This window comes from Pezoporus flaviventris, unplaced genomic scaffold, assembly GCF_033815535.1.
Source record: "Pezoporus flaviventris isolate CSIRO_AGI_PZ_B2104156 unplaced genomic scaffold, CSIRO_AGI_Pfla_v1 ptg000007l, whole genome shotgun sequence".
NCBI classification, from domain to species: Eukaryota; Metazoa; Chordata; class Aves; order Psittaciformes; family Psittacidae; genus Pezoporus; species Pezoporus flaviventris.
This window is the reverse complement of record NW_026892555.1, coordinates 63,436,035-63,459,802: the sequence shown is the minus strand read 5'-3', so window position 1 is coordinate 63,459,802 and position 23,768 is coordinate 63,436,035. Positions and strand designations below refer to the sequence as shown.

The 23,768-nt window shown below is 36.9% G+C and overlaps 1 protein-coding gene across 1 annotated transcript in view; it reads right to left on the bottom strand.

Annotated features, from left to right (window-relative positions):
* Nucleotides 1–1,893: 1,893 nt before the first annotated feature.
* Nucleotides 1,894–23,768, bottom strand: part of ANKS6 (ankyrin repeat and sterile alpha motif domain containing 6) — a 34,158-nt gene continuing 12,283 nt past the window's right edge. The window contains exons 5-17 of the mRNA XM_061449011.1: nucleotides 23,037–23,143; nucleotides 21,338–21,486; nucleotides 16,951–17,161; nucleotides 16,284–16,333; nucleotides 15,202–15,405; nucleotides 13,158–13,323; nucleotides 12,326–12,495; nucleotides 8,827–9,013; nucleotides 7,929–8,045; nucleotides 6,492–6,559; nucleotides 5,133–5,249; nucleotides 4,126–4,222; nucleotides 1,894–2,097 (exon numbers count right to left, since the gene is read on the bottom strand). Of these exons, the coding sequence (XP_061304995.1) occupies nucleotides 2,048–2,097; nucleotides 4,126–4,222; nucleotides 5,133–5,249; nucleotides 6,492–6,559; nucleotides 7,929–8,045; nucleotides 8,827–9,013; nucleotides 12,326–12,495; nucleotides 13,158–13,323; nucleotides 15,202–15,405; nucleotides 16,284–16,333; nucleotides 16,951–17,161; nucleotides 21,338–21,486; nucleotides 23,037–23,143 (1,693 nt within the window). The 3' untranslated portion in view covers nucleotides 1,894–2,047. The remainder of the gene's footprint in view (nucleotides 2,098–4,125; nucleotides 4,223–5,132; nucleotides 5,250–6,491; nucleotides 6,560–7,928; nucleotides 8,046–8,826; nucleotides 9,014–12,325; nucleotides 12,496–13,157; nucleotides 13,324–15,201; nucleotides 15,406–16,283; nucleotides 16,334–16,950; nucleotides 17,162–21,337; nucleotides 21,487–23,036; nucleotides 23,144–23,768) is intronic.

Genomic DNA, 23,768 nt, shown 5'->3' with positions numbered 1-23,768 from the left:
AATCTTCTAGGCAGTGGTATATATGAATTTGAACCCTCTCAGACTGTAGAAAGAATGCATCTTGCAACCTTGCAGTGTTTTTCATACTGAACTGTTCAATGGCTTACTGAAAAGGACCCCCCAAAAAAGGAAAAAAGCAACACCTACCCCCTCAACTCAGTTGAATACTTCTTTCAAAGAGTAAGGCCCACAAGTTCTGAAAGGGAATAGCTGAACCCATCTCACTTTGAGGTTTTCCTATCAGGAAGCTTCAGGTGACTCTGCAGTGTAACTGAATGTCTGGATTGCCACCTGTTACATTAAAAGCACAAAACTGTACAGAATTGTGCTGCCTTCTGGCCCACAGGTACTAGGGAGCAGGCAAGATGTTTCAGCTCATTCCAGTTGACTTATTCCTACTTACACCAACAGCAGCTCCAAGGTGTCACTGTATGTTTTTGGCTCAGAAGCAACCACCTCCTAGTCTTAATAAGAAGCCACAATTAAGTCTCTGCTGCATTCTGAAGTGTATTAACCAAAACTATCCACATTTCTTCAGGAAGGGACACGGCCGTTAGCTTAACACCTGAAATGTTAACAGCATGAACTCCATGGATCTCAGTGCATTAACAGCATCTGACTGACTCATCAGTTTACAGACATCTCTTTTCTGCAGTACACTCCTGTAATCTCTTCTCCTCTTTGTCCTAGGGATTTAGCTACTTGTGTTCAAGTTCAGCTCTGTTTCAGCACAACAGCAGAACCTGGTACAGCTCAGCTGCTCTGCTGTTTGCTGTCAGCAACTCGGAGCTCTACCTCAGATGGCCAAATAATGAAGTCATCATAGATCCAAGTCACATGCCCAGAGGCACCTGAGGGACGGCAGGGGCATCACCACCAATGATATGATCTCTGCCACTGCACTCACTTCTCTTCTTGTTTTTGCTAAATTCCACCAAAAACTGCAGTGAGAAGGATAGAGAAATGTAAATTCTTTAGTTCAGCACAGAATAATTACCTGACAACACTCTTCTGCATTAGAGCTCTAAGAGCTTGACTTCACTTGCAGTAGTACTCCTGAGTTGTACGCTACTTTAGCCAGTGATAAAGTTATGTATTTGTGAGTCTTCAGAAAGCCAAGTCTAGTGTCCGAAGCCTCTGAGGACTTGTACCTTAATTGCCATACAATAATTTCTGTGCAATAATTCCTATTAAGCAGAAAATTATTTCCACTCATAATTACTATAAACTGGCCCTTTCAAAATTATGACAGAAGTTACAAAAATATATTTGATGGATCTGATAGTGTCACTGTTCAAAAAACCCAATCAATACCAGTTAGATGCTTTTATTCTCAAAAAAAACAACAAAAAACCGATCAGCAATATAAAATATTTTAACACTATTTCTGTTTAAATATTGGTGACAGATTATGCATTTCATTAAATAAAGTGCTGTTTTTACAAATAGGTATTTCATATTTACTTTTATTGCTGTTCTAACCTCTTTATATTGAGTAGATAAAACTGTATTTTGGTTGATGAAGAATGCAGCATTACTTTTCCTTCATATTCCTTCTCATGAAACCATTACATTTTCAATTTGAACTCCTTTATCTGTATCCAGTCAATAGGGGTGTGATTGGTTTACGTATTTCTCCATGTCTCATAATTTGTGATGGTTTTCAGGCCTTCCTCCAAGCTTCTGTTTTTCTTGACTGTGCCCAGGTCGGTCTCCTACGGGGCTTTTCATCTATGGGCAAGAGTAGAATGAAAACAGGAATCTTTTGACATAGTCATTCATTCTTCCTGCTCTTCTGACTTCATTCTTCTCAAATTCAGACCACTGATGCCTTGAACCATTCAACACTTAGGTTGAACTATTAAAGTCATCTCTGGTATTTTCTTTGATTCTTTGCGGGATTTGAATTTTAAGCACATTACTGCAGAAAGTCCTATGCAGGTGTAGTTAGGACTAGCTTTTGAAATTTCCATCTGTACACTTGGACTTACTCAGCCAGAGGCCAAACTCCACCACAAGAAAAAAACTTTTTTTTTTTTTCCAGTAGCTACCTTTTAGGAGAAACAGCTTCTTGTGGTTTTATAGAGCAGCCAGGTGCTGTAAAAGAAGAGAAAATAAATCTGAAAAACAGGGACAAGCAAGACAAGACTTTAAAGAGACAATAATTTCACAACTACTAGAAACAAGCCCACATTTCACAGTATCACTATTAGACCAGACTCAACCATTTGACTCTGTAATTCACTTTACTCACCTTAAGGCCTCTCCAGTACAGAGAGGGTATGAAAAGTCAAAGTCACACATGAAAAGTTCATCTACTGCCACAAACTTTTCCAGAATCATTCCTTTCTCAGTGTGTACCTTTCCAGCGAGTACCTGAATCCTGTACAATATTTATCTGCAAGTCTATATTGATTTTGTTCCTATTTTTACTTCTCACTCTACAATCTCTTTAACTCCCTCCTCTGGATAATTAATTTCCATTTGATATTTTTGATTTTGAATCCAAAAGTGGAAAGTAAATATACAAACAACTCCTCGCTCTCTTCCACTTTATTCTGTCACATCTTTTAAAATACTTATATATGCAAATACATATGTGTAATTATGTATCAATATGCAAAATACTCTTTACTTTTACATGTGTAAGAAGAAACTGGAAGACCAGAATTTTTGCACAGAATTATAGACTGAATGGCATCATATTCCTTTGTCATTATGGGCATAGTTTTCATTTAATTTGTATCTGGAGAACACTTAGTTTATTCTTTTGATATCTAAAAGCCATTGTTCAGTGTCCCTGCTAGATGTTGGGGTTGTTCTCTTTTCTTCTCACTGTTAGAAGAGAAGTGTTATGTTTAGGTGGGGAGGCAGCTGGATGTCTACACCAAGGTGGGGAGGCAGCTGGATGTCTATACCAAGTGATGAGGCTCATCTTGCTCTTTCAAGCGTTTCAATGAACTTTATATTAGAAAGTAAACTAAGCTAAACGGCAGTTAGCTTTACCTCCAAATCTGATTTTTTTTTCATAATGAGGTTAAGAAATGCCCTAGGAGAAAACTCAGCAAGTTGCTTGGAGACATTACATCTGTATGTCTCTTCAGTTCTTAAGTAATTCCAGTTCACTGCACTGTGTTAGCAAATCCCAAACAGCAGCTTCTGCTCACCTAGTAGTACCTACTGAAAAGGCTCTTTGAGTCTGGGATGTTATTGAGAGACATCCAGAAGTTCCCACACACGCCGACTACTCTGAGAATGGGAAGTAAGCTGCACAATGCACACAGTGACATCTGATAGTGGCTTTCAGCCAAGAAGACTACAGAAAGTAGCCCACACTGACTAGCTACCCCAGCATGCCATTTTCCTCAAGACACATTTAGTGCCCAGTTTCACATATCTAGTGATATTCAGCTGACTGAAAATGAACAACTGGGACCTGGTCATTATTAAGGCCTCCTAAGCACACAATACCTGAGATACTGTTTAATATAACCACTAAAGAACTTAAATGATTTTTTGAGTGGACGCAAAGTAAGCAACTGAAGGAGCTTAAGAGGCACTTTAACACTGGTTGTTGGAATAGACGCATTCCAAAGAAACTGACTATAGACAATCACAGTAAAGTATTACCCATACAAAACAACTAAATGTATACATATGTAAATACATAATTAACATAGCTAGCTAAACCAGCAAATTGTAAACCTTGAATGTATTTACTCTACTTGATCGCAATAAATAAAACTGTCTCCTATAGAGTATGCAAAAGTAAATTATGAATCATACAGAAACGTACCTCCCACGGCTGTGTATATATATATATATATACACACAATTTAAAGTATACTGTATACTACAGTTTGCAATAGTTACATCCATTTTCTGCGTTTATTAGCACATAACAAAAATCTGCTTATTTCAAATAGCACTGAAGTGCATATAAAAATCTTACAGATATATCTAACTTTTTACCTTTACTGTGTACAGTCTCAGCAAAAGACACAGGCATGCATCAGTCATTAACCCTGAAAGCAGTTAACCAGATTGTTTGCCACATCCTGTCTTCTAGCCAGTATTAATTAAAAGTATCCGTACATTTTTCAATTATTTTCAGGTGCTACTTACACTGGGAATGACCTGGAGGTCGTGTGTTACTAACACTACTCTCAAAGGAAGAGTGGAAGTTGTGTATAGTTTCTTGTAAGATCTGTCTCTCTCGTCCCTGTAAAAGCACAATAGATTAGAATAAGGCATTCTTAAATTCCTGGTTTAAAAAATTTATTAAGAGTTCACACACAAAAAAAAAGTGTCAATATGTGAGTCTATGCCCAGACAGTCACAGTGTACTACCAGGAATAATATCAAATCCTTACCTTGCAGTTATCATTTCCTGAAACTATCAGACAGCAGTGTAAACGTTTTCATTATTTTCTTCATAGCTTTACAGAATGGCACATCAAACGCATCATCCACCTTCCCTAATTTTTAGCTTCATCACTTGCTGCTATTGATCTTAACTTTGGGAAATTATGTTTTGTTTACCTGAGCTTCCAGTATTGGAGAATGGAGCTCAAAACTGAAAAAGCAGCTGAGAAGTGTCAGCAGGCCTAACTAAAGAGATGCTCCAGTCCATAATCCCTCTGACAACAGCATTTCTCACTGTATGCCATGCTTAGCAAATCTGTTTATGTCAATATAAAATTGAAAAGCAATAAAAGTGTAAGGAATGACAGAAGTACTATTTACCTAGTCAGAGAAATCCAGAACTGCTAGGCAAAACAAAGGAGACCTTTCTTTTTACATTATATTTTTGAGCTGGGCCACAGTGGCCAGCTGATTATTTTTAGCATCAAAAAAATGAAAAATCAATATTCAGTAACTGCAGTGTTTCCAATGTTTGTGTTACTAGTAGCTTTTGGGACAAAATCCAGTAACTAGAAAGACTTAATGAAAGAGAACAGGGAGTAACACAAAGGAAGGTATTTTTCACTAATCAAATACATTGAATATTTTGTTTGGAAAACACTGTTTTTTCTAACTAACATCAGAAACTGAATCTTAAAATTTACGTCAAATTAACAACATAACCAAGTCTTGAATTAAGTTACTAAGTTGAGTACTTCAAAACCTACCTTTCCCGCGTTCAGTTCAGAAATAGCTGCCAAAATTTGCTGCCTTGATCCATCAGTTTTAATACCCAGCTCTTTCAGATCACCATCAGTAAGTGTAAGAAAGGCTTCCATATCCACCTGCATGTAAAAAAAAAAAAAAAGACAAGGCAAATTTACCTAGGCAAAGATTAACTATTACAGGTTAAGCGTCTGGTTCTTTTTTTACTGCCTAGACTCACTCTAAATATTGTGCACACCACGATTTTCACTGAATTATTAACACCAAATGGTACCTACTTTACCACTCGCTGTCAGGTTTTGAACTGGCTGTTAATAACTCAATTACTTATGACAGTATATTTAAAATATTATTTTCCATTTTTTTTCAGATAACCTCTATCAATACAAAATACACACTCTCCACAATTCCTCTACTTACAGCAGCAGCTAGTTGATTAATCCCAAGGTTTCTCTCATTTATTTTCTTCCCTCTCCACTCCACCAAGTATTTTTTAAATTTCAGAATATTGTATACACTCTTTCAGTGTTTCCTAAAGAAAACCTAGAGTTTGTTCATCTATCAGTTTTTGTTGTATCAACGCATCCACGAGTAAGAATAAACATCTAAAACTTTTCATATCGATATAACCTTCACATACAGAGCATATTCATTCCTATAAAATGCTCCCTCCCTTAACTATCGTGCAGGGGAACAATAATAAACTCGGTGTATTGTGATGCAGCTCAATAATCTGTGTTTGTGGTGCTGAATCCTGAACTCTGAAGCAATGACAATTTATTGTATGTTCATTCACTACGCTCTTCCTTTGGCCAAACAAACAATTAATGCTCACAACTGATACTGTCTTAAACATTGTAATTAATTAATTTTACTTATTTTTAGCCTATTTCCTTTCATTGTATCCTTCAGGCAAATCACTGTTGCATGCCTCATCTACGACAATGCTTAGTCCCCCAATTCTCCTGTTGCTTATTCATAGCAGATACGAAAGGAAAAAAACCCTCACAGTGACTCACAACCTGCTGATTTCCATCTACAAATGATGTTCCAGTTGTGATCCTAGGGATGATAAAGTGTGTCCTATAACTGTTTAGCCATATACAGAAAAAGCAGAGTGTAAAAGCAAAGGAGGGGGGAAGTCTGAGGCAATATAGTCTACCTATATCAAAACCGTAGGTTGCTATTTGCAGTATCCTGGAGAATGCCACAAATACTTGTTCCATGTTTTGAGGCCCATTCTGAACCAGAAATGGCTGTAAAACCTTAAATTTGAAAATCTGGATCACAGTTCTGATGTAATGTGTGTCACACACTACATTTCCTAAAACTAAAAAATAAATCTTTCAAAAAACACATACCTCTTGTTCCTCAAAAATAGGCTGATACTTCTCAAGTGACAATTTTTTAAGGATGCCAGTCAGCTCATCTGTAATAATAGAAAACAAAACAATACCCCCTCCATGGATCAGGAAACATTTTAGTGATCTCTGCATACATGATAAACAAAAACCCAATCACATTTAATCTACATCAGAAATTAAAATATTGGTTTAAGGTGTTCTTACCTACTTTCACAAAAACCTTACCTTGCTAGGATAAAATATTTCTGTTGTATTGGCATTTCTTCCTCATTAGAAGCATCTTAAAAAAACCAAACCACTAAGAACAACTCAGATCATGCAAGTTAGACAGCAAAACTCCTCAAGCAGGCCATGAACTGAATGGCACGTTTCCGTGTTATGATCCACTAGGCACAGTGTAGAGCAAACAACCACTCAGCTGCTCATTCAAACCACTGAAATAACAGGGGTATATCTGAACCTCTTCTCCTTAAGTGCCTGACATTCAGGCATCTTGAACACATATAGCTGAAGTCCAACTAAGATGAAACTTGGACACAATTTAAGTTTCACTTATTTCACTTCTTTGTCTTTTGACTGTCTCTTTTCTTTCATCATTAGCAGAAATTTGGAAGAGAATCTCACTCTCTAAGCTTATCAAAAGATATCCAGTATCTTACGATGGACACGCTTTTCTATGCACCACTCTGGAAGCCCCCTTCTTTACATAGAAGATTCCACAGAAAACTGAAATGAAAAATTCTAGTTGAGTCTTATTTTCTGCCAGGGGTTTGATATTTTTACCTCAAGGCCAATTAATCTGACATGCTTAGCACAATCTGTAAACGCTGACATAGTTTCAAGCTAAAAGTCTAGGTACCCTTACTGAGGTTAATCTATGGGAAAAGGTAACCAGCTTTAAAAACAGCATGAGAATTTCTCCAGGCAGTTTGACGAAAAATATCACCTTACAGAAAGAAAGTAAAAACTTCATTAGAAGACCTCAGATATATTATTAGCTTTTTTCTTTTAGATAGTTTGTTAGACTTTTTTCATCACACTAGCTTAAATTACAGGTTGTGATATAAGAAGAAAAATTCAGGGTCTGAGCCCAGAGTCTTGCTGTCATGAACAACTATAATATTTAAAACTTCACACAGAGAGACAATGTGTTCAGCTGTCATCCTTTCGTGTTTTCTTCTCTCCCTCTTCCAGTGTCTGTATGACACATTAAGTTTGAACAAAACCAGAAACCTCTCTGTTTTACAACTTTTGCATAGCCTATTGTTTCTCCTTGGCTTTTTCACCATGTCTTTCTTTGCTCTACTCATATCTTGCATTCCTACCCACATCCCTGGAAACAGCAAAGGTTCTCAGAGCTCTTGCTTCTTCTTCCATATTACTCCTATTTAGCACCTCCTTTTGTACTACTCTGTAGAAGCAGGGTAAGATTACCTTTCTCCAAGATTTCAGAGCCTCCTTTTATTCTCACATGGTTTCGTCGGTCATGATTCTCTACATCACTGGTTCTCAGAAGAGGGACAAGCTGTTGATGATCCACCAAGTGGTTGCCTAAAAAGAAACCATGCACACCTCTGAAGCCTGCCTGCCTACTGTTCCTCCACAGGAATACTCAATGCAATTTTCTAATTTAAGTTTACTTGAAGGAAAACAAAAAAGTAATTGATATTCTGTTTCAAATACAGTAATAAGACATTTTAAAATAAAATGTTGTAATTTAGACCTAAAAGTTTGACTTAAATGACAGTAATTTTATTGGAAAAGTAATGACATCATTACCCTTTATTATGACCTGAAGTTAAAAGTAAGGTCAAAATAAGGCTACCTTTTGCAATTTAAAAAAATAAATGCAATAAAGCTCTTAAAAATCATTTGCATGTAGCTAAGACATGCTATGAATTAAAATTGTATGTCTGTAGTGATGTGCTTCACCACATTTATTAAAAAAACAAAAACAAACAAAACAACCCAAACCAACCAAAAAACACAGAAACATTTTGAATATGGATAAAGTGCATTTTCTACCCTCAGCAAAGGGTGTAAAACAGGATTTAATCCAGGAAGGAGGGAAGAGTGGAGGCCACATTAAGAGTAGCCTACCTACATGCTCTATGCTAGCTTTAGAGTGGCATCAATCTCCATCTAAATGGGGCAAAATAGCCAGTTACTGCAGGAATGCCAATCCTGCAATAAGAAACACCAAAGTATTTTTTTCTGGAAAGAAAAAAGTTCTCACTCACATGCAGATACACACTAACCCAGTACAGTTACAGCTTTAAACACTTTGTGCTCTTGATGAATAAATCTCCTATCAACCCAGTGACTGACTCACCATCATCTGTAATAGTACCACTGCTGGAACCATTGCTCTTGGCCTGTCTGTGAGAAGACAGAGAGGACTCTGTGTTGTGAACCTTAGGAGATGGGGAGGGTGACGGGGAAGGTGTGAGAGTTGGTGATGTGCTTTTAGATGTAGATGAAGTCCCAGATGGAGGTCTTTTGTTCATTTCCAGTTTTTGCTGTAGCTAATGATACATTCATTTCAATAAAAAAAAAGATAAAATTATGTTATATATGATGCTTGAATATTACTTAAATTTTCTATAATATCTACAGAGCATGTAGTTACAATCAGAAGCTTCTGCTTGATACATACTGAAATAATTTAAGCAATACTGATTTATCCCAGGTGAGTCCGTCCCCTTAAATTCATCAAGAAAAGTACATTTATTAAGGCTGTAATTCTGGAATGAGAAAATGATTTCTTATAAAGCAATTGTGTATACAAGCACAATTACTCTTTTTATAAAAGCTGAAATTACTTTGACTCTGAAAACAGGTCTTTTTCATTCAGAGATTTAATTAAATAAAGAAAGCCTCAATTAAGGCTTTTCAGTGGACATCAGATGCTAATTTAAAATAGCATTTCATGCTGGATTAACCAGCAATATGTAGCAAGCATAAACTACTCTGTGCATTTAAACCCCTTGCTGCACTGGAATGAAAGTTTCCAGTCAAACCTTAAACTTGACATGAGTCAAATGATTCAAGTTTATTAAATATTCTGCAAACATTTAATATATTTGGAGACATAGAAAATACATGAATTAAAGTGAGGAATAAGAATATATACATATGTATATATGTTACCATATCAGTCTTTTCCAAAACAAGTTAATATCCTACATCTTCTAAATTCCTCAATCTATGTATCACTTCACAAATTTCAATGTCGGCCTTATGTGACCTAAAAAGAAGTGTTAGGTGATTTTCTCCTCGATTCCTAAATTAAGGGTTTAACTTAAAGTATCTTTGGTCAGTCAGGCTGCTACAAGGAAAACACTGACAAAGTTGAGCTGAGTAACAAGACAAGGGAAAATGGCAGTGGTTCCTGCCTCTGTACAATTTTGCTTCTGTGCTATAGCATAAATGAAACTTTTCTACAAAGAGATGAATATTAAAAGATAAAACTTATTTGAGTGGTAACATGCTTCTATTACTTTATCCTATGCCAGAATGTGCTACCTCCTTAGCCCTGCATTAAATTGACTAAAAGCAATGTAGCATGATACAAATTTGAGAAGTCTCTGAAGAGCAGTGTGAACTCATTTCAAATTTTTTGCCCCAATCCCTGTATTTTCTTATCGATCATTTGTGATTCAGAATGGTCTTCCCTCTCAAGTGCACTGTCTGCACTTATTTAAACTACATCATCCTGTGAAATGTTACAGTTTTCCTTTAAGGCTTGTACAATCCCACCCCTCACAGGTAACTTCTACAAAATTGATTAGTATAAATATTACCACATTTTTAGATCACTATTTCCAAGTTCAGACAGCATGATCCTAATGGGAGGGCACGAGCACTTCTACAATGGGTATTAAATTTTCAGCATTTATAATGTTGATTACAAAGTAGTCTGTTTAAGCTTTTGCAACCAGAGTAGGTCCACTCACGATTCTGTACTCCCAACAGCCACTGAGTCCCAAATATCACCTGAGATGTGATACACTGATTACATGTTTTGTTATTGTTGGGTAGACAGAAATTTATCTAAGTATCTAAGCAAAGAGCACTGAAAGAGCTGTTGCTTTTCCAACATACTGGCATAATTTTTATCCAAAAAATTTTTCAGAAGTACGATGAACTCCCTTCCTAGAAGATGATCTGCATGGCACTGCATCTCATTATTATTCTTTATCCCCTAATGTCTTCCACTGTGGGAATAACAGTGAAACTTCCTAGTGGCAGTAACAGGCCCCAGGAGCTGCAGCCCAAAGCTCAGTGGCACAGGTATTATCTCTTAATATGCACTAATGTAAATGGAGAAAAATAAGATTTGGGGAGGGCACACAAGCAGCTCTTCTGAAATTATTTCCAAGATAAAAATAAGCTGAGAGTAACTGCTGAGAACTTAATTAGAAATACATTGGTCAGACCACCTCTGAAAGAAAAAGCATTTGGTAACTGTTCAGTAGAGGAGACATTAATGAGGGAAAAGGATAATAAAGTGGTTTTATCTGAAGGAAAGAAAGAGACATATCTTTTATAGCCCCAGGAGCAGCTATGTGGGATAGAAAGGGAGGAAAGATAATCATGTGCCAAAGCATCAGTATGAGTCCATAGCTTTTGGGCAGAGTAATACATTTTATCTCCAAATCTCATTTTTGAAAAGAAACCATTAGTCCTTTCAGAATCAGGACTGATAGATTAGAGATAAAATGGCTATTCATGGAAACTGTTTTGGCATTGGTAACTGCTCACTTTTCTGATTTTTGTCCTCAAGAAATTTCCATTAAATCACTAGACAACTTCATAACTTATCATTGATATTTACTGATTAAATATAAATATTGCTTACTGTTGTCATTATAAGACATCACAGAAAGAGACAGCGAAGGTAGCAACTCTGGCCATTTTTATTTCTTTAGGCAAAACTTCAAGAAGAATCTCATTAAAGGATGCCAAGAAAACAAAACAAAGCAAAACAAGCTGTTTGAAGATTACACAATCAAAAAGCTGAGAAATTTTGCCCTTGGTCATGTATTCTAACACTGTCAGAATACCAGACATTTGAAGTAAACCCCCAAATTATGTTCCTTCTTTCTCTTGATCTCTGAAATGCAATGCTTCCCTGGGTGAATAAACTCATACATTTCACAACAGTGTATCACATCTTCCCTGATGATGTTGCTTTCTAACTTGTGTCTCAGCAAATTTTAAAGATTTAAAATCTTAATCTTTAAAAAGTTTTGTACAAAGCAGTTGTTAACTTCAAAGAACATGCACTAAAATGCGCAGGTCATGAGGGCAATGCTATCCCAGGAAATTCATAGGCAAGTCAGCACAGATAATACAGCTTGTACTCAGAAGCAAAACCCTACCGCAGTGACAACTTAATGTCCATGCTGTTTAAAAGTAACACCCTCTGGAGCAGACTAGATACATACTGTTGTGGCTGACAGATTCCGGTACAAATTATCTGAGTGTTGAGCACTCAGGTTGTGCCTTTGGAGGGAAACTATCTATAACACTTCAAAATAAAGCCCAGGAACCACAAATATAGAACACAGGACTCAGTCAGGACCATAACAGGAAATCAAAATTAAACAGAGTGAAATAAATAATAAATCAAAATCATGTTTTATTATTAGGTCTGACCTTTTGTAGACTTGTAATTAAAAGAAAGGTTTGTGGAGCTGAAGAGTTCTGTAACAGGTGTTCATTCATTTTAGGCTGTGTGAGGTCTTGCAGTTACATTTATCAACCATCTATGACTGAGAGATGACCTATTAAAATTAGCCAGTTTGGAAGCACAAATTTTTCTGTACCTTTACAACGTGTCCGTTGCCAACAACTTGAGCACACTGCAAATCAGGCAGAGTGGATGAAGGAGTTGTCTGGATTGGACTATTCTGCTGGTTGGGTTTCTGTTCAGGTAAGCCTGCTGCTTTTCTTCTTTGCGCTGCAATCTGAGACAAAACATTATCTGCACTGCCACCTAAATAAAAAAAAAGAAAAAATTGAAATAAAAAGAGTCAAGGAAACCACCATTTTAAAATGTTTGTGAATTCTCAATTCCCTTCACTACTCACTTCCTTTTAAAAACTGACTGGATGTAGTAAGAGAGAGAGAATTGTAAAGTTTAGACCTGTTCAGCAGCTTTCACAAAAGAGAACAAAAAACAATCAGAGGAGAAGAGAGAAGCCAGGTTTGTCTATGTACACAAAAAAAAAAGCTGACTTTCATACTCTCAGATACACATTTCATGAGCTGCTTCACCATATTGTCTTTACAGCTGCCAGATACAATGCTTGCAGCTTTTATTTTAATTAAAAGCTGATTTTTTTGTTTAAAACAAAAAGCAAGCAACATGGGTTAAGAGACATCTATGAAATGTATGTTGCAATAGATCCATCATTCACCTCATCCATTCTGGGTGGACTCAACAATATCAAAATACTTTTTCTGAGACAGGGACTAACCTACGAGACTTCTGCAAGGGATATGAGGCTTTTCTTCCCTTAGGTAGGTGTACACAGTCCAATCCAACAAAAATTTACAGAGCAGTTTTGTTTACGTGGCAGTAGGAGCCCTCATCATAACAAACAGTATTTTTTTAACTGAACCAGATACAAATGACTTTCTTATTAAAACAGGTACCTGATCTGTTATGCAGCTCTCCTCCATGCCTATTAATTCCCGCAATGTTGTTGGATCCACCAGAAGAATGGGGAGAATGGTTGAAGTTGTTGGAATTTGAAGGAGATGCAGGTCTTCTTGCAAATGTTGGTAATTTGACTGGTCTAGTACCTTTGCTAACAGATGTCTGGAAAATATAAAGAAATTAATTTTCATCTTTCTTGATTAAGCAAAATAAAGGTCAAACTTCAACTGCTATTTTATTTATTGTAAATTCTGAAACTTCCAGTGACGAACAGGGATTATCAGAAATAATCTTATTTTACATATATACTGAATATGCAGTTATCACAGAATCATAGAATGGTTTAGGCTGGAAGGGACCTTAAAGATCATCTTGGTCCAACCCCCCTGCCATAGACAGGGACATCTCTCACTAGATCAGGTTGCTCAAAGACCCATGCAACCTGGCGTTCAACACTTCAGGAATGGGGTAGCCAGAGCTCATCTGGGCGATCTGTGCCAGTGTCTCACCACCCCCACAGTAAAGATATTTTTCCTAATATCTAATCTAAATTTACCCTCTGAATATGTATATTCAACAACAGAAATGACACCGTAGTAAAGGCATTAATTCTCAACCTTTGGCCAATATAAAATGACTATAAACGAGACACCTGAGACACAATATACACAATACTGCAGGGGGGTGGGGGGAATTGTCATATGTGAAACTTCTTTCCTGCAGAATCCTGGTTTTGACTCTCCCGTCTTACAAAACAGCTACCACCTACTTATCATCCATATCCTTGTTTCTTACTATGCTGCAACAAGCAACATGAACTTTCTCTCCTCCAGTTGCATTTTAATATCCCTGCATCATTTTATTATTGTTAACTGAGGCACTAATGATCTACCTATAAACTAGCTAAATCCTCTGCCACATCCACATTCTCCAATTCTTTTGATTTTAGACCACTGACAACCATCTGACATACGGCTCCTGCAACTCAGCTTTTTTGTGTTTCTTACCCTGTTGCTCAAATTACTTCTTCTAACTGATTTACCAAGTTTCGCTCCTTCCCTCACTTTATAAATGGGTGCCAATTATCCACATAAGTTATAATCACCTTTTTTTAGGATGATGAAAACTTACCTTCTTCCTGTGATCTAATACTTCCCCTTAGTCCACACCTGAATTACCTCAACTGTATTAAGCTAACTTTCACTCAAAGAAAGAAGACAGAAAAAAACCTCCTAAAATGTTTTCATTGTCCCATTTTCTAGAACTGACATGAAATACAGTTCTGGACTAATACAATAAACTCTTCTCTACACTTGACTATCAGTCTAAATTCAGGGGAGCAAGCATTTCTCCTTTTCCTCCTCGTAATCATGAAAGTAAACACGGTCAAGTTTGTTTTGATTTGGCAAACAAGCCATTTTCTTTTGTGTTTTGTTTTGCGTTTTCACTAGAAACACTGAAGAATCGGACAAGTCCCTTCTACAAAAAATAGGATTTATTCAAACTTTTTTCTTTTTTACAGTACTTAAGCTTTAAGGCAGTATGCCTTCAAGCCCACTTGATCACTAATTGCTACAAATTTATCTATTACTAAGCTTTCAGAATGTTATGTCTGTGTATTTATGCCTCATTGATATTTCTTTTCTTCCCCCCAGTTGCTAAAAAAATGAGAAACTTTATTTTCTTCCGTTCCTAGTCATCTCCCAAATCAGAGCAGTTTCCACCATACTCCAATGACTATAGCTACTTTGGCAACTAAAATATACAGGTGGAACCAGCAGCTACATTAACAGTTTATGTTAGGCCTTGACTTTATTCTGGTTAACAGCAAACAAGTCATTTCATACAACACTTTTGTTCCATTTATTTTCCTTCTAGAGAGATGTGTATTCTTCCTACACAGCAGAACTTAAGAGGGCGAGCTATTACTGAGACAGTAGGTTTAAAGTAATTTCTAATCAGAAACACAGTGTGGCTTACCACCATGTCAGTATGGCCTGGACATAACACAGTATTTTTGTACATATTTTGATTGCTTACTATGTCAGAGTTCCCACTGCTGTTAAAATCATGCTTGATAGCTCTCTGTGGCCAGGCCGTTCTCATCTGTTCAGCTTTGCCATCTTTGCTGAGTCGTGTTCGGTCAGAATTCCAAAGCTCAAAACTTGAGGGTGGTAAGAAAGGCGGTATCACTGCTTTCAGTTTATCGCTGGGCAGCCTGGTAAAAGGCGCACTACTTCTCAACTGAGTGAGGGACACAAAGAAAGGGAAAACAAAAAGAGCCTCCTCTTAAGAAAGATTACTGGGAGCTTATGATATAGCTTCAAAATTGTAGGCATTTTTTAACAAAATAAAATGGAAACGAGACACAAAAGTAGTATTTGTGAAGATGTACAACACATAACCAATTCCAGTGGACATTCCAGCACCCATAAGTATGCTCATTAAGTGGCAGAAATTGTCCCTTCATTGGGCTGAATCTTGGTTCAAATTGATGTTAACAGGAATGTTAACAATTAATTTCCAAAGAAATAGAAGAAATAAACAATACAACTGATTTGGCTCCCTGGAGTTCTGTAAGTCACATCAAAAGTAGCTCAATCTTCTTAAAAAAAGAACATAAAGGATAACCAGCCAAATTTAATGACATCTCCAGGGGCTAAGCCATGGGGGAATTTAAAGCTACAGCATAAGAAACAAAGAAACAGAATAATACAAATAAACATCCCTAACTAAATATTTCATGGTTGCCTCTACTAATGATTTCTCACTTTTACACTGGTACCATGTTCCATCCATGCTTTCCTCACAACATACTGCATGTCAGCAACTGATCAGCTGTTCTATCTATTTTACTAATTAATTGCTACCGTACAGAGGTATAGGTTAACATTTTTAAAAGTCAGATTTTGTGAACAGCTTCCATACCATACTTCTTATAGTACTTCCTAGTCCAAGAACTACTGATGTATCACAGCCTGTCAGCTCCTGTCTAGTAACTATAAAAAAAATGATAGTTCTCTTTCTTGTGACTTGAATATGAGATTAAAAACAAAAAATTCAAATCATGGGAGCTTCATGACCTGAATGGAGATGAACTCCGCAAGAATACTGTGACATACCATCGTTGTCAATAATTCATCATCCTTTTCTCCTTTTGCAGTGTTTACACCTGAAAAATACATAAATGATGTTTTATTGTTTACACACTCTTACTTCTGTTCTCAAGGATAACTTACTGTTTTCAAACATTCGACAGCTTTACCCTCAGGAAGCACACAGAAATAAGATTTCCAGTGACATGGTATGTACCTAAATTAAATTTAGGCCAATAGTCTTATTTCCCATCACAATCTGGGGGGGGAGGGGGGGGGGGGAGGGGGTGGCATGGAGACCTCAATTTCCGTAGATACGCTTTACAATTTTGGCTTTTTCAATCTTTCTTTCTTCTGAGATTTATTTGTTTAAATAAATTGGTTTTCATTACGTAAATTAGTTTATCAAAGATACTAGCAGATTTTGAACAACCTGTCTCTACTGTCCAATCTAATAGTGCTTGCTACAGAACAGTAACATGGTTATGTTAGCATCTGCCTGCTTAAATGATACTATGCTCAGCGTTTAGCATGATCAACAATAAAGAGTACAAACGTCTTCTTTCCATATATTACAGATACATTACATGCCTTTTCAGTTATATTAAGCTAAATAAAAACAAAATCAATAGAAGTAGTATCATCGTAGCTAGCTCATGACAACTTGCTTCCCACAAGACAATTCTGGCTTTACCACTAGCTTTGTTATTTGTGATCCGAGCTGCAGCAGCATCAAGGTTTCCAGAGGTGCCTATGTCACTCTGCGAAACTGCTTTTATGGTGGAATTTAATGGAGGTTCAGGCTCATCAGGAAAAGGTGCAAACTGACTGGAAGGAAATCCATGGCGCAATGTCTGAGTCAACTTCAGCTTGCGGAATCGATTGGACATCCTGCTCCACCAGGACTAGATTGATAAGAAGACACAACAATTTAGTTCCAGCTAAAAGAAAAAAAAGAGGAAAAAAAATGCACAATTAAGTAATCCTTACAGCAGTGATAAATCTATTAAGACAGTTTTATTATCAACTACAAAAGCAATGTTAAAGTGGTTTGCAATTATCAACAGAATCCTTCACCATACTTTCTATGTGCAACAGAATTTTTTTTCCTTAATTTTTTATCTGGTAAATGCCTTACAGTGTTTTCCCACACTACCTAAGGTAAATAAAATATTTAGGAGAATTTGAACAGCTACATTGCAAATATTTACTCTTCCCATTATCTTCCAATTTCACCACATATTCTTACATACTCCCTGGCATCAAGGAACTGGCATGTGTATTTTCTGCTTTTCAGAGGTGTGCATAGAAGTTTATTTGATCTGCAAGAAGTTTCTCCTTAAGATTTTCAAAATCAGTGGCAAACTGGAAGAGTTCTGATAAACTACCAATCCACAGTCCATACAGTGCTCCTATACAGACAACTCGCTCTGCCAGACTGGAAAGGCTGTAAATTGAAAAGGAGCAAGGCAAGGAAGCATCAGCTGTGATGAGCACTACTGCACTTACAACCTGCAACCATACAGGTATCACATACATGAAAGCTGTTACACAAACGGATCATCTTCGCTCAAAAGAAATTTTATCAAAGTATTCACAAAGTTATACATTTTCATAATCAGACAGTGCAAGATGCTTCAAATATTTAGCAGGACATTTCTCTAGAATATATGAGATCTATAGGCTATATTAAGAAGACCTATGCATCTTCTAAATCAATCAGATTATAAATATCTTCTTTATGAAGCTGCTTCTTCCCTTTCCAGAGCGCTGTAAAAAAAATAACAAAGTTGTGTAAAAGTGATGATACTTCATCAAGGCAGCTTTATGGGATATCCCATCCAGATAATACACTCTCCTCTGTACTTGGCCATTCCGTCTCAACATACATATTCCCCTTTCTCCTTGGCATTTAACATTTTTCAATTGCTTACTGATATGCCTTCCCGACTATCATATGGCAGACACAGTATAAACTGTAAACTTATTCCCTGTAAACCAATCCTTCCAGCAGATGATCATTAAGATTTTAACTCTCCACGGAACATTAGTAATGGACAGACTTCACAGACATTTGTATCTCTTTGGAGCCGTAACTAAAATATTTACATTACTTTCAACAACAAAGAACTGATGGAAAAAGGCAAAAGAGACAAACAGTTCCAAGAAAGCAATAAACCCCACACCATTCAGCATTTATTCACCTTCCAAAAAGAACTGAAAGGGGAAAAAAAAAATCCATCTAGTTTTAATACACAGTACAATGACCTTACAAAAGAGACAGCTTGCAAAACATGTTTTTTGTTCCCTGAAGCTAGCTTGCTTCTGTAACAAAGATCACTTCTAAGTTCCTGTGATCTTTGTTACTTTTCTTCACAGTGCTTCTGCTTCATTAACATATGCTCACACCACAGACTAACCCAAAATGGAGTAAGTACAGCCACTATGTCACCATATAAAAACAATATTGCTCTGTGGCAAAAAAAAAAGAATGATAATGGAGTGGTTCATGCTGCACTCTGGTGTTCCTAGGATGGTGGTCTGAGCTCTGGATTTTCCAGTTTGCTACTTCAGAAAGTTTGGCCTCCCCATATAAGATACCACATCACACAGACAGAAGCTGGAATAAAGGGCTTTAAACTAGACTGAAGCAGCCAAGTAACAAAAATGTATCTGAGGGTAAAAATATTGCCTGTCAAAAGGATAAAATCTAGCAGTGGGAGAAGGCAATAGTATCAAAGAACACAAAAATGGTGTTGCCACTGAAGAAATACCTTAGACATTTGTAACAATGTTAGGAATGAGAGACTAAGGGGAAGAACTGGAAATTTCTTTCAGCAGACAACTTCAATCTAAACCAGAAACTGAACATGATAATTCACACTGCTCTAATTCTGACATTGACAATATAGCTTACTGAAGAAGCACAGAAAGGAAAAGAAAAGAAACAAGTTTTTGCATACGGAAATGATACAACTTTGCTTTCAAGTCCACAAAATGGTGAGTAAAAAAAAAACATCAACAGTTCCTCTGTGAAACAGGTAAAGAATAAGATCCTGGTTATCCACTACACAATCAGTAGGTAAAAGAGCAAGGTCCTGTGTTATGCATAACTTGCAAATAGAACCTGCACACAACAAAATAAAAAGTCAACTAGTTAATGACAAAAGTGACCAAACAGGAGACACAGAAAAGAGAAGGGTTTTTATAACTTCAAAAGCAGACAACTTGTGATCAGATATTTTAGTATGAATGCCACTAACAGGAGGAAGGTAGGAATATATGTGCATTTGATAAGAAAGTAAGAATATTTAAATGAGCTTACACAAATTAAAACCTGACAAGACTTACTAAAATTACCCTAGAGTAATTATAGACAAAACGATCTCAGAACAAATATAAATTATCTTCAAAATAAGTTAGGATGACAGCAGAAGTTACAGGACTCAGGCAAAAGGCAAATACATAATCATCCTTATCCAAAAGGGGAAAACCTGAAGATTTACTGATCACAAAGCTTGACTGCGAAGGACATAACTGAACATACCAAGTATGTCATCACAGACAAGAGCTGGCACCAGAATAAACTGCACCACATCAATCCCTCTCTGACAGAGTAACTGGTCAAGTGGGCAGAAGGGAGGAAAAGCTGGAACATAGCTTGACTTCAACAAAGCTTTTATCGCTATTTCGTGTAACATTCAAACAACTGAGCAAAACATGGCTCAAGTAAAATTAATACAGGGAAAGCATCATAGCAAAAAAACCCCTAACATATTAGGAGACAAGAATTTGATCTCAAACTGAGAGGACGGACTTTGTGGAAGACATCTATCTGGACAGTTTTGTAAGCACCTTAGATACTCTAATTTTAAGCACTAACAAAATAGCATCATTCTCTCAGGTGGGGTCAAGCTGACATGTAAGAAGAAAACAAGTGTACAAATACAGAAAAGGAAATAAGCAGCAAAGCAGCTGTACTGAAGAAAAAGACAGCTGTAACATATCACAAACTAAATATAGATACAGTGTCTCACTGCTACAAAAAAGGTAAATTTTACAGAAAACAACATAAAATTCACAACTATGCAAGTTGTTTATGTATGCTACTATGTTATACTGAGACCCTAGTTGGAACCCCATGACTCATTTTGGCTCCGTCACCTTGATAGATAAGACAAATCAGAAATAGTAGGAAACTTAGGGAAAATAACTTGCAAATAAAGAAATTTGAATTATTTTTGCTTAGTCTGGAGAAAAAAAGAAAAGCTATTGAAGAGACTATGATAATTCTGTAAGTATACAGTTCTTACAAAATTGAAGGCAGCCACTGAGAAAGAATCAATCAACTTAATATGCAGCAAGAGACACATAGATAAGATCAGGGCAAAAAAAAACCCTGACCACAGGAAACAACAAGCAGCGGAACTGGGTGCTAACGGAGATCATGATAAGGAAGAGAGAACGGAAACTTCCCTCAAGGATATTCTTGGCATGTTGATTCTGTTCTCCTGTGTAAAGGCAGGTGAGTCTCCTGAGTTCCCTTTCATTTTTACATTTCCACAATTCTGCAGACCACATATTCTGTCATTTGCACCAATATGGACACAGAATTTATGTACTGGCTGAGTCACCCTAACCATCTCTCGTTTACAGTCCTAACCCAGCATAGAGCAGTTGTCCACACAGAAGCAGGGAGGAACCAGGAGAGGTCCCTCACTGCAGCACTCTCTCCACATGCTGGTCCAAAGAGAGGCGAGTTTGATCATAGAATAGTTTGGGAAAGAACCTTAAGATCATCCATTTCCAACCCCCCTGCCATGGGCAGGGACACCTTGCCCCAGATGACATCCCCCAAGGCTCTGTCCAACCTGGCCTCGAACACTGCCAGGGATGGAGCTTTTACCACTTCTTTGGGCAACCTGTCCCCAGAGAAGTGCTGTCAACAAGGAATTCAGAACACACACACACACAAAAAAGTTACATATTAGATCCAAAGTACTTCTTTGAAATCACTTTCTCTGCTTCGTACATTACAGGAAACAACGCATTGGTTATTTATTAAGAATGAATATATTTACCTTTAGACCTCCTTTGTCATCTGGCAATATTGGGACATTTAAGGACTGCCTACTTCTGGAACAAGGCAAAGATGATCTGTTGTTCAGTTTATTTTTGTCTTTGTCTGCTTGCATGCATGCTGATGCCAGTAACCGTACAAGCTCTGTGTCTGAAAGAAAACAAATTAAAATAACATTTAGTCTGTTTTGCTTTCCCAAATTATGACTGACACACTGACACTTTTCCTATAAATCCCCATATAATTTGCAATTGATCTATCTCTCAAATACAAAGCAGCTGAATCCCCAAAGCCTTCTTTCTCAAGCTACATTTCCCACACCTTCTCCCCACACAGTGGGCTGCAGTCTTAACATCACCTCTGTAAAGGTATTTATAAATATAAATTAGCATGCTATTCAGTCAGAATCAGTCATGTGTAACCAAGCGAACTGCCTCCTGTCACACTTCATAGAAGTTAAGAATGATATTGTGATGCTCCCTTTTCTCACCTGACACAGAAGAGAGTAGAGAAAAACAAATATTCTTTCTTCAAGCGTAGGTTGCAGAAAAGAAGCTTGAAATTAAATCCCAAAGAGAAAGGAGATGTTCAGCCTGGACAATGAAGGGACTGAAAAGACATGGTAACAAAAAAGGAGAACAAAAAAGAACACAAGAAAGCAAGAGGAAGAAAAAAGAATGAGCATGAGATAAGGATAGGAAAGCAAAAAAACATTCTGTAAATCTGTATTTTATACAGAATCATAGAACAGTTAGGGTTGGAAAGGACCTTAAGATTGTGTAATTACAACCCCCCTGCCATGGGCAGGGACACCTCATCCTAGACCATGTAAGTCGGGCAGTACTTTCAGAAGGGCAGACAGAACTGACTTATAGATATATACTGACAGGTAACAAGACAAACTCCTCTGTCACACAAGAAATTATAAAATAATCCACTGTATTTATTTTCTAAAATTTCATACTATTAATAATTTACTTTGACAAAGAAAAGGTACCTGCTAGTAACCAAAACCACCATAATGAGTAAATAGAGAGGAAACATTAATTCCATAGACAGCAGTGGCTTTTGGCTTCAGATAAAGCAATTCAGGTACCAGGCAAGGTTAACAATAACAAATTACATAGGCTAAACAAATTATTTAGGCTAAACAAACTACAACAAAACCTAAATTAGTTTCATTAAGTTTCCCCAAGACATGCTGCCTTTTTCCAAAGCACTACCATAAAAACAGCCTGAACCCTGAAGTGTGATTTATTCTCAGACTTTAGAGAGCTAGTGGGAGGTTCAGCCAGGAGTTCACTGTTTTTGTTCTGATTGCACTCTCTTTGTTCTGTCCCTTTACTGCTGTTTACCCAGTTGAAATTTCTAGCTCCAGTTCATAGCTCTGTGCTAATGACACTACAGAATACCTGGGCCACTACAGTCAAATGCCACTAAACTGGCTCTGGTGACACAAACATCACATTTTGGAGCATCTTCAAAAGCAAAGGCAAGAGGAATGCATGAAGCCCATAAATATGCACACTCATCTAACCCATTAACTGAAACCCACCATTTTCAGGCAGTATCCTTTCTTGGTCCAGTCCAGCCCAGTCCTCAGAGGATACTCCTAGCAGCTTTAACATATACTCTAGATCGGAAGGGATGTTTATCTGTTTATGTTGTATGTTTTCTCAGTGCTCTTTGAAATAACATACCTGGATCATTAAGGAGCATTATTAGGTCAAACGCTGTGTATCCATTTTTGGCACGAAGATTGACATCAGCTCCCTGATTTAACAAACACTTGACAACGTTTTTGTTTCTTTAAGGGAAGAAAAAAAGGCATTGCTTGTATGAAAAACAGAACAAAATAAAACACTAATACTCCATTTTATCCTTTTATATCATTGCTCCTCAATTAGAAATCTGTTCTACCTTTCCTACAGCTAACCAAGTCTAAAATTTGTTCACAAGCTCTTCAAAAGCTCCCATGATTCCTTTATCAATCACTGTTTACTCACTCTGAATTATACTAATCAACATGCAGAAAGTCAGCCTAAAAACCCTAATCTGAATAGTCAGTTTAAGATGACCTTTCAGAACTGACTCTGGAATTTGTTGCCAAACACCTTCCCAAGGAAAGGAGATGAAAAGACAAAGTACAGCCCAGTAGTCATCATACACCATCACTAATACTTCAACACAACTTCATATTCAGAACAGATGAGAAATTGCATATAGAAAAGCCAAACTGACTGAAGATAATTTACAAACTCCAAACAGTTAATTAGTACTTTAGTTTTTTGAGGTGTTTAAAATACAAAACCAATCAGCATTAAATGTAACCAACACAAATATGTTCCTACAAAGGCTCATAAAAGCTAGTTGCATGAATTCACCATCCTGTTCCCATTAGCCTCTCTCCCTTCTCAAACACCTGAATAAAT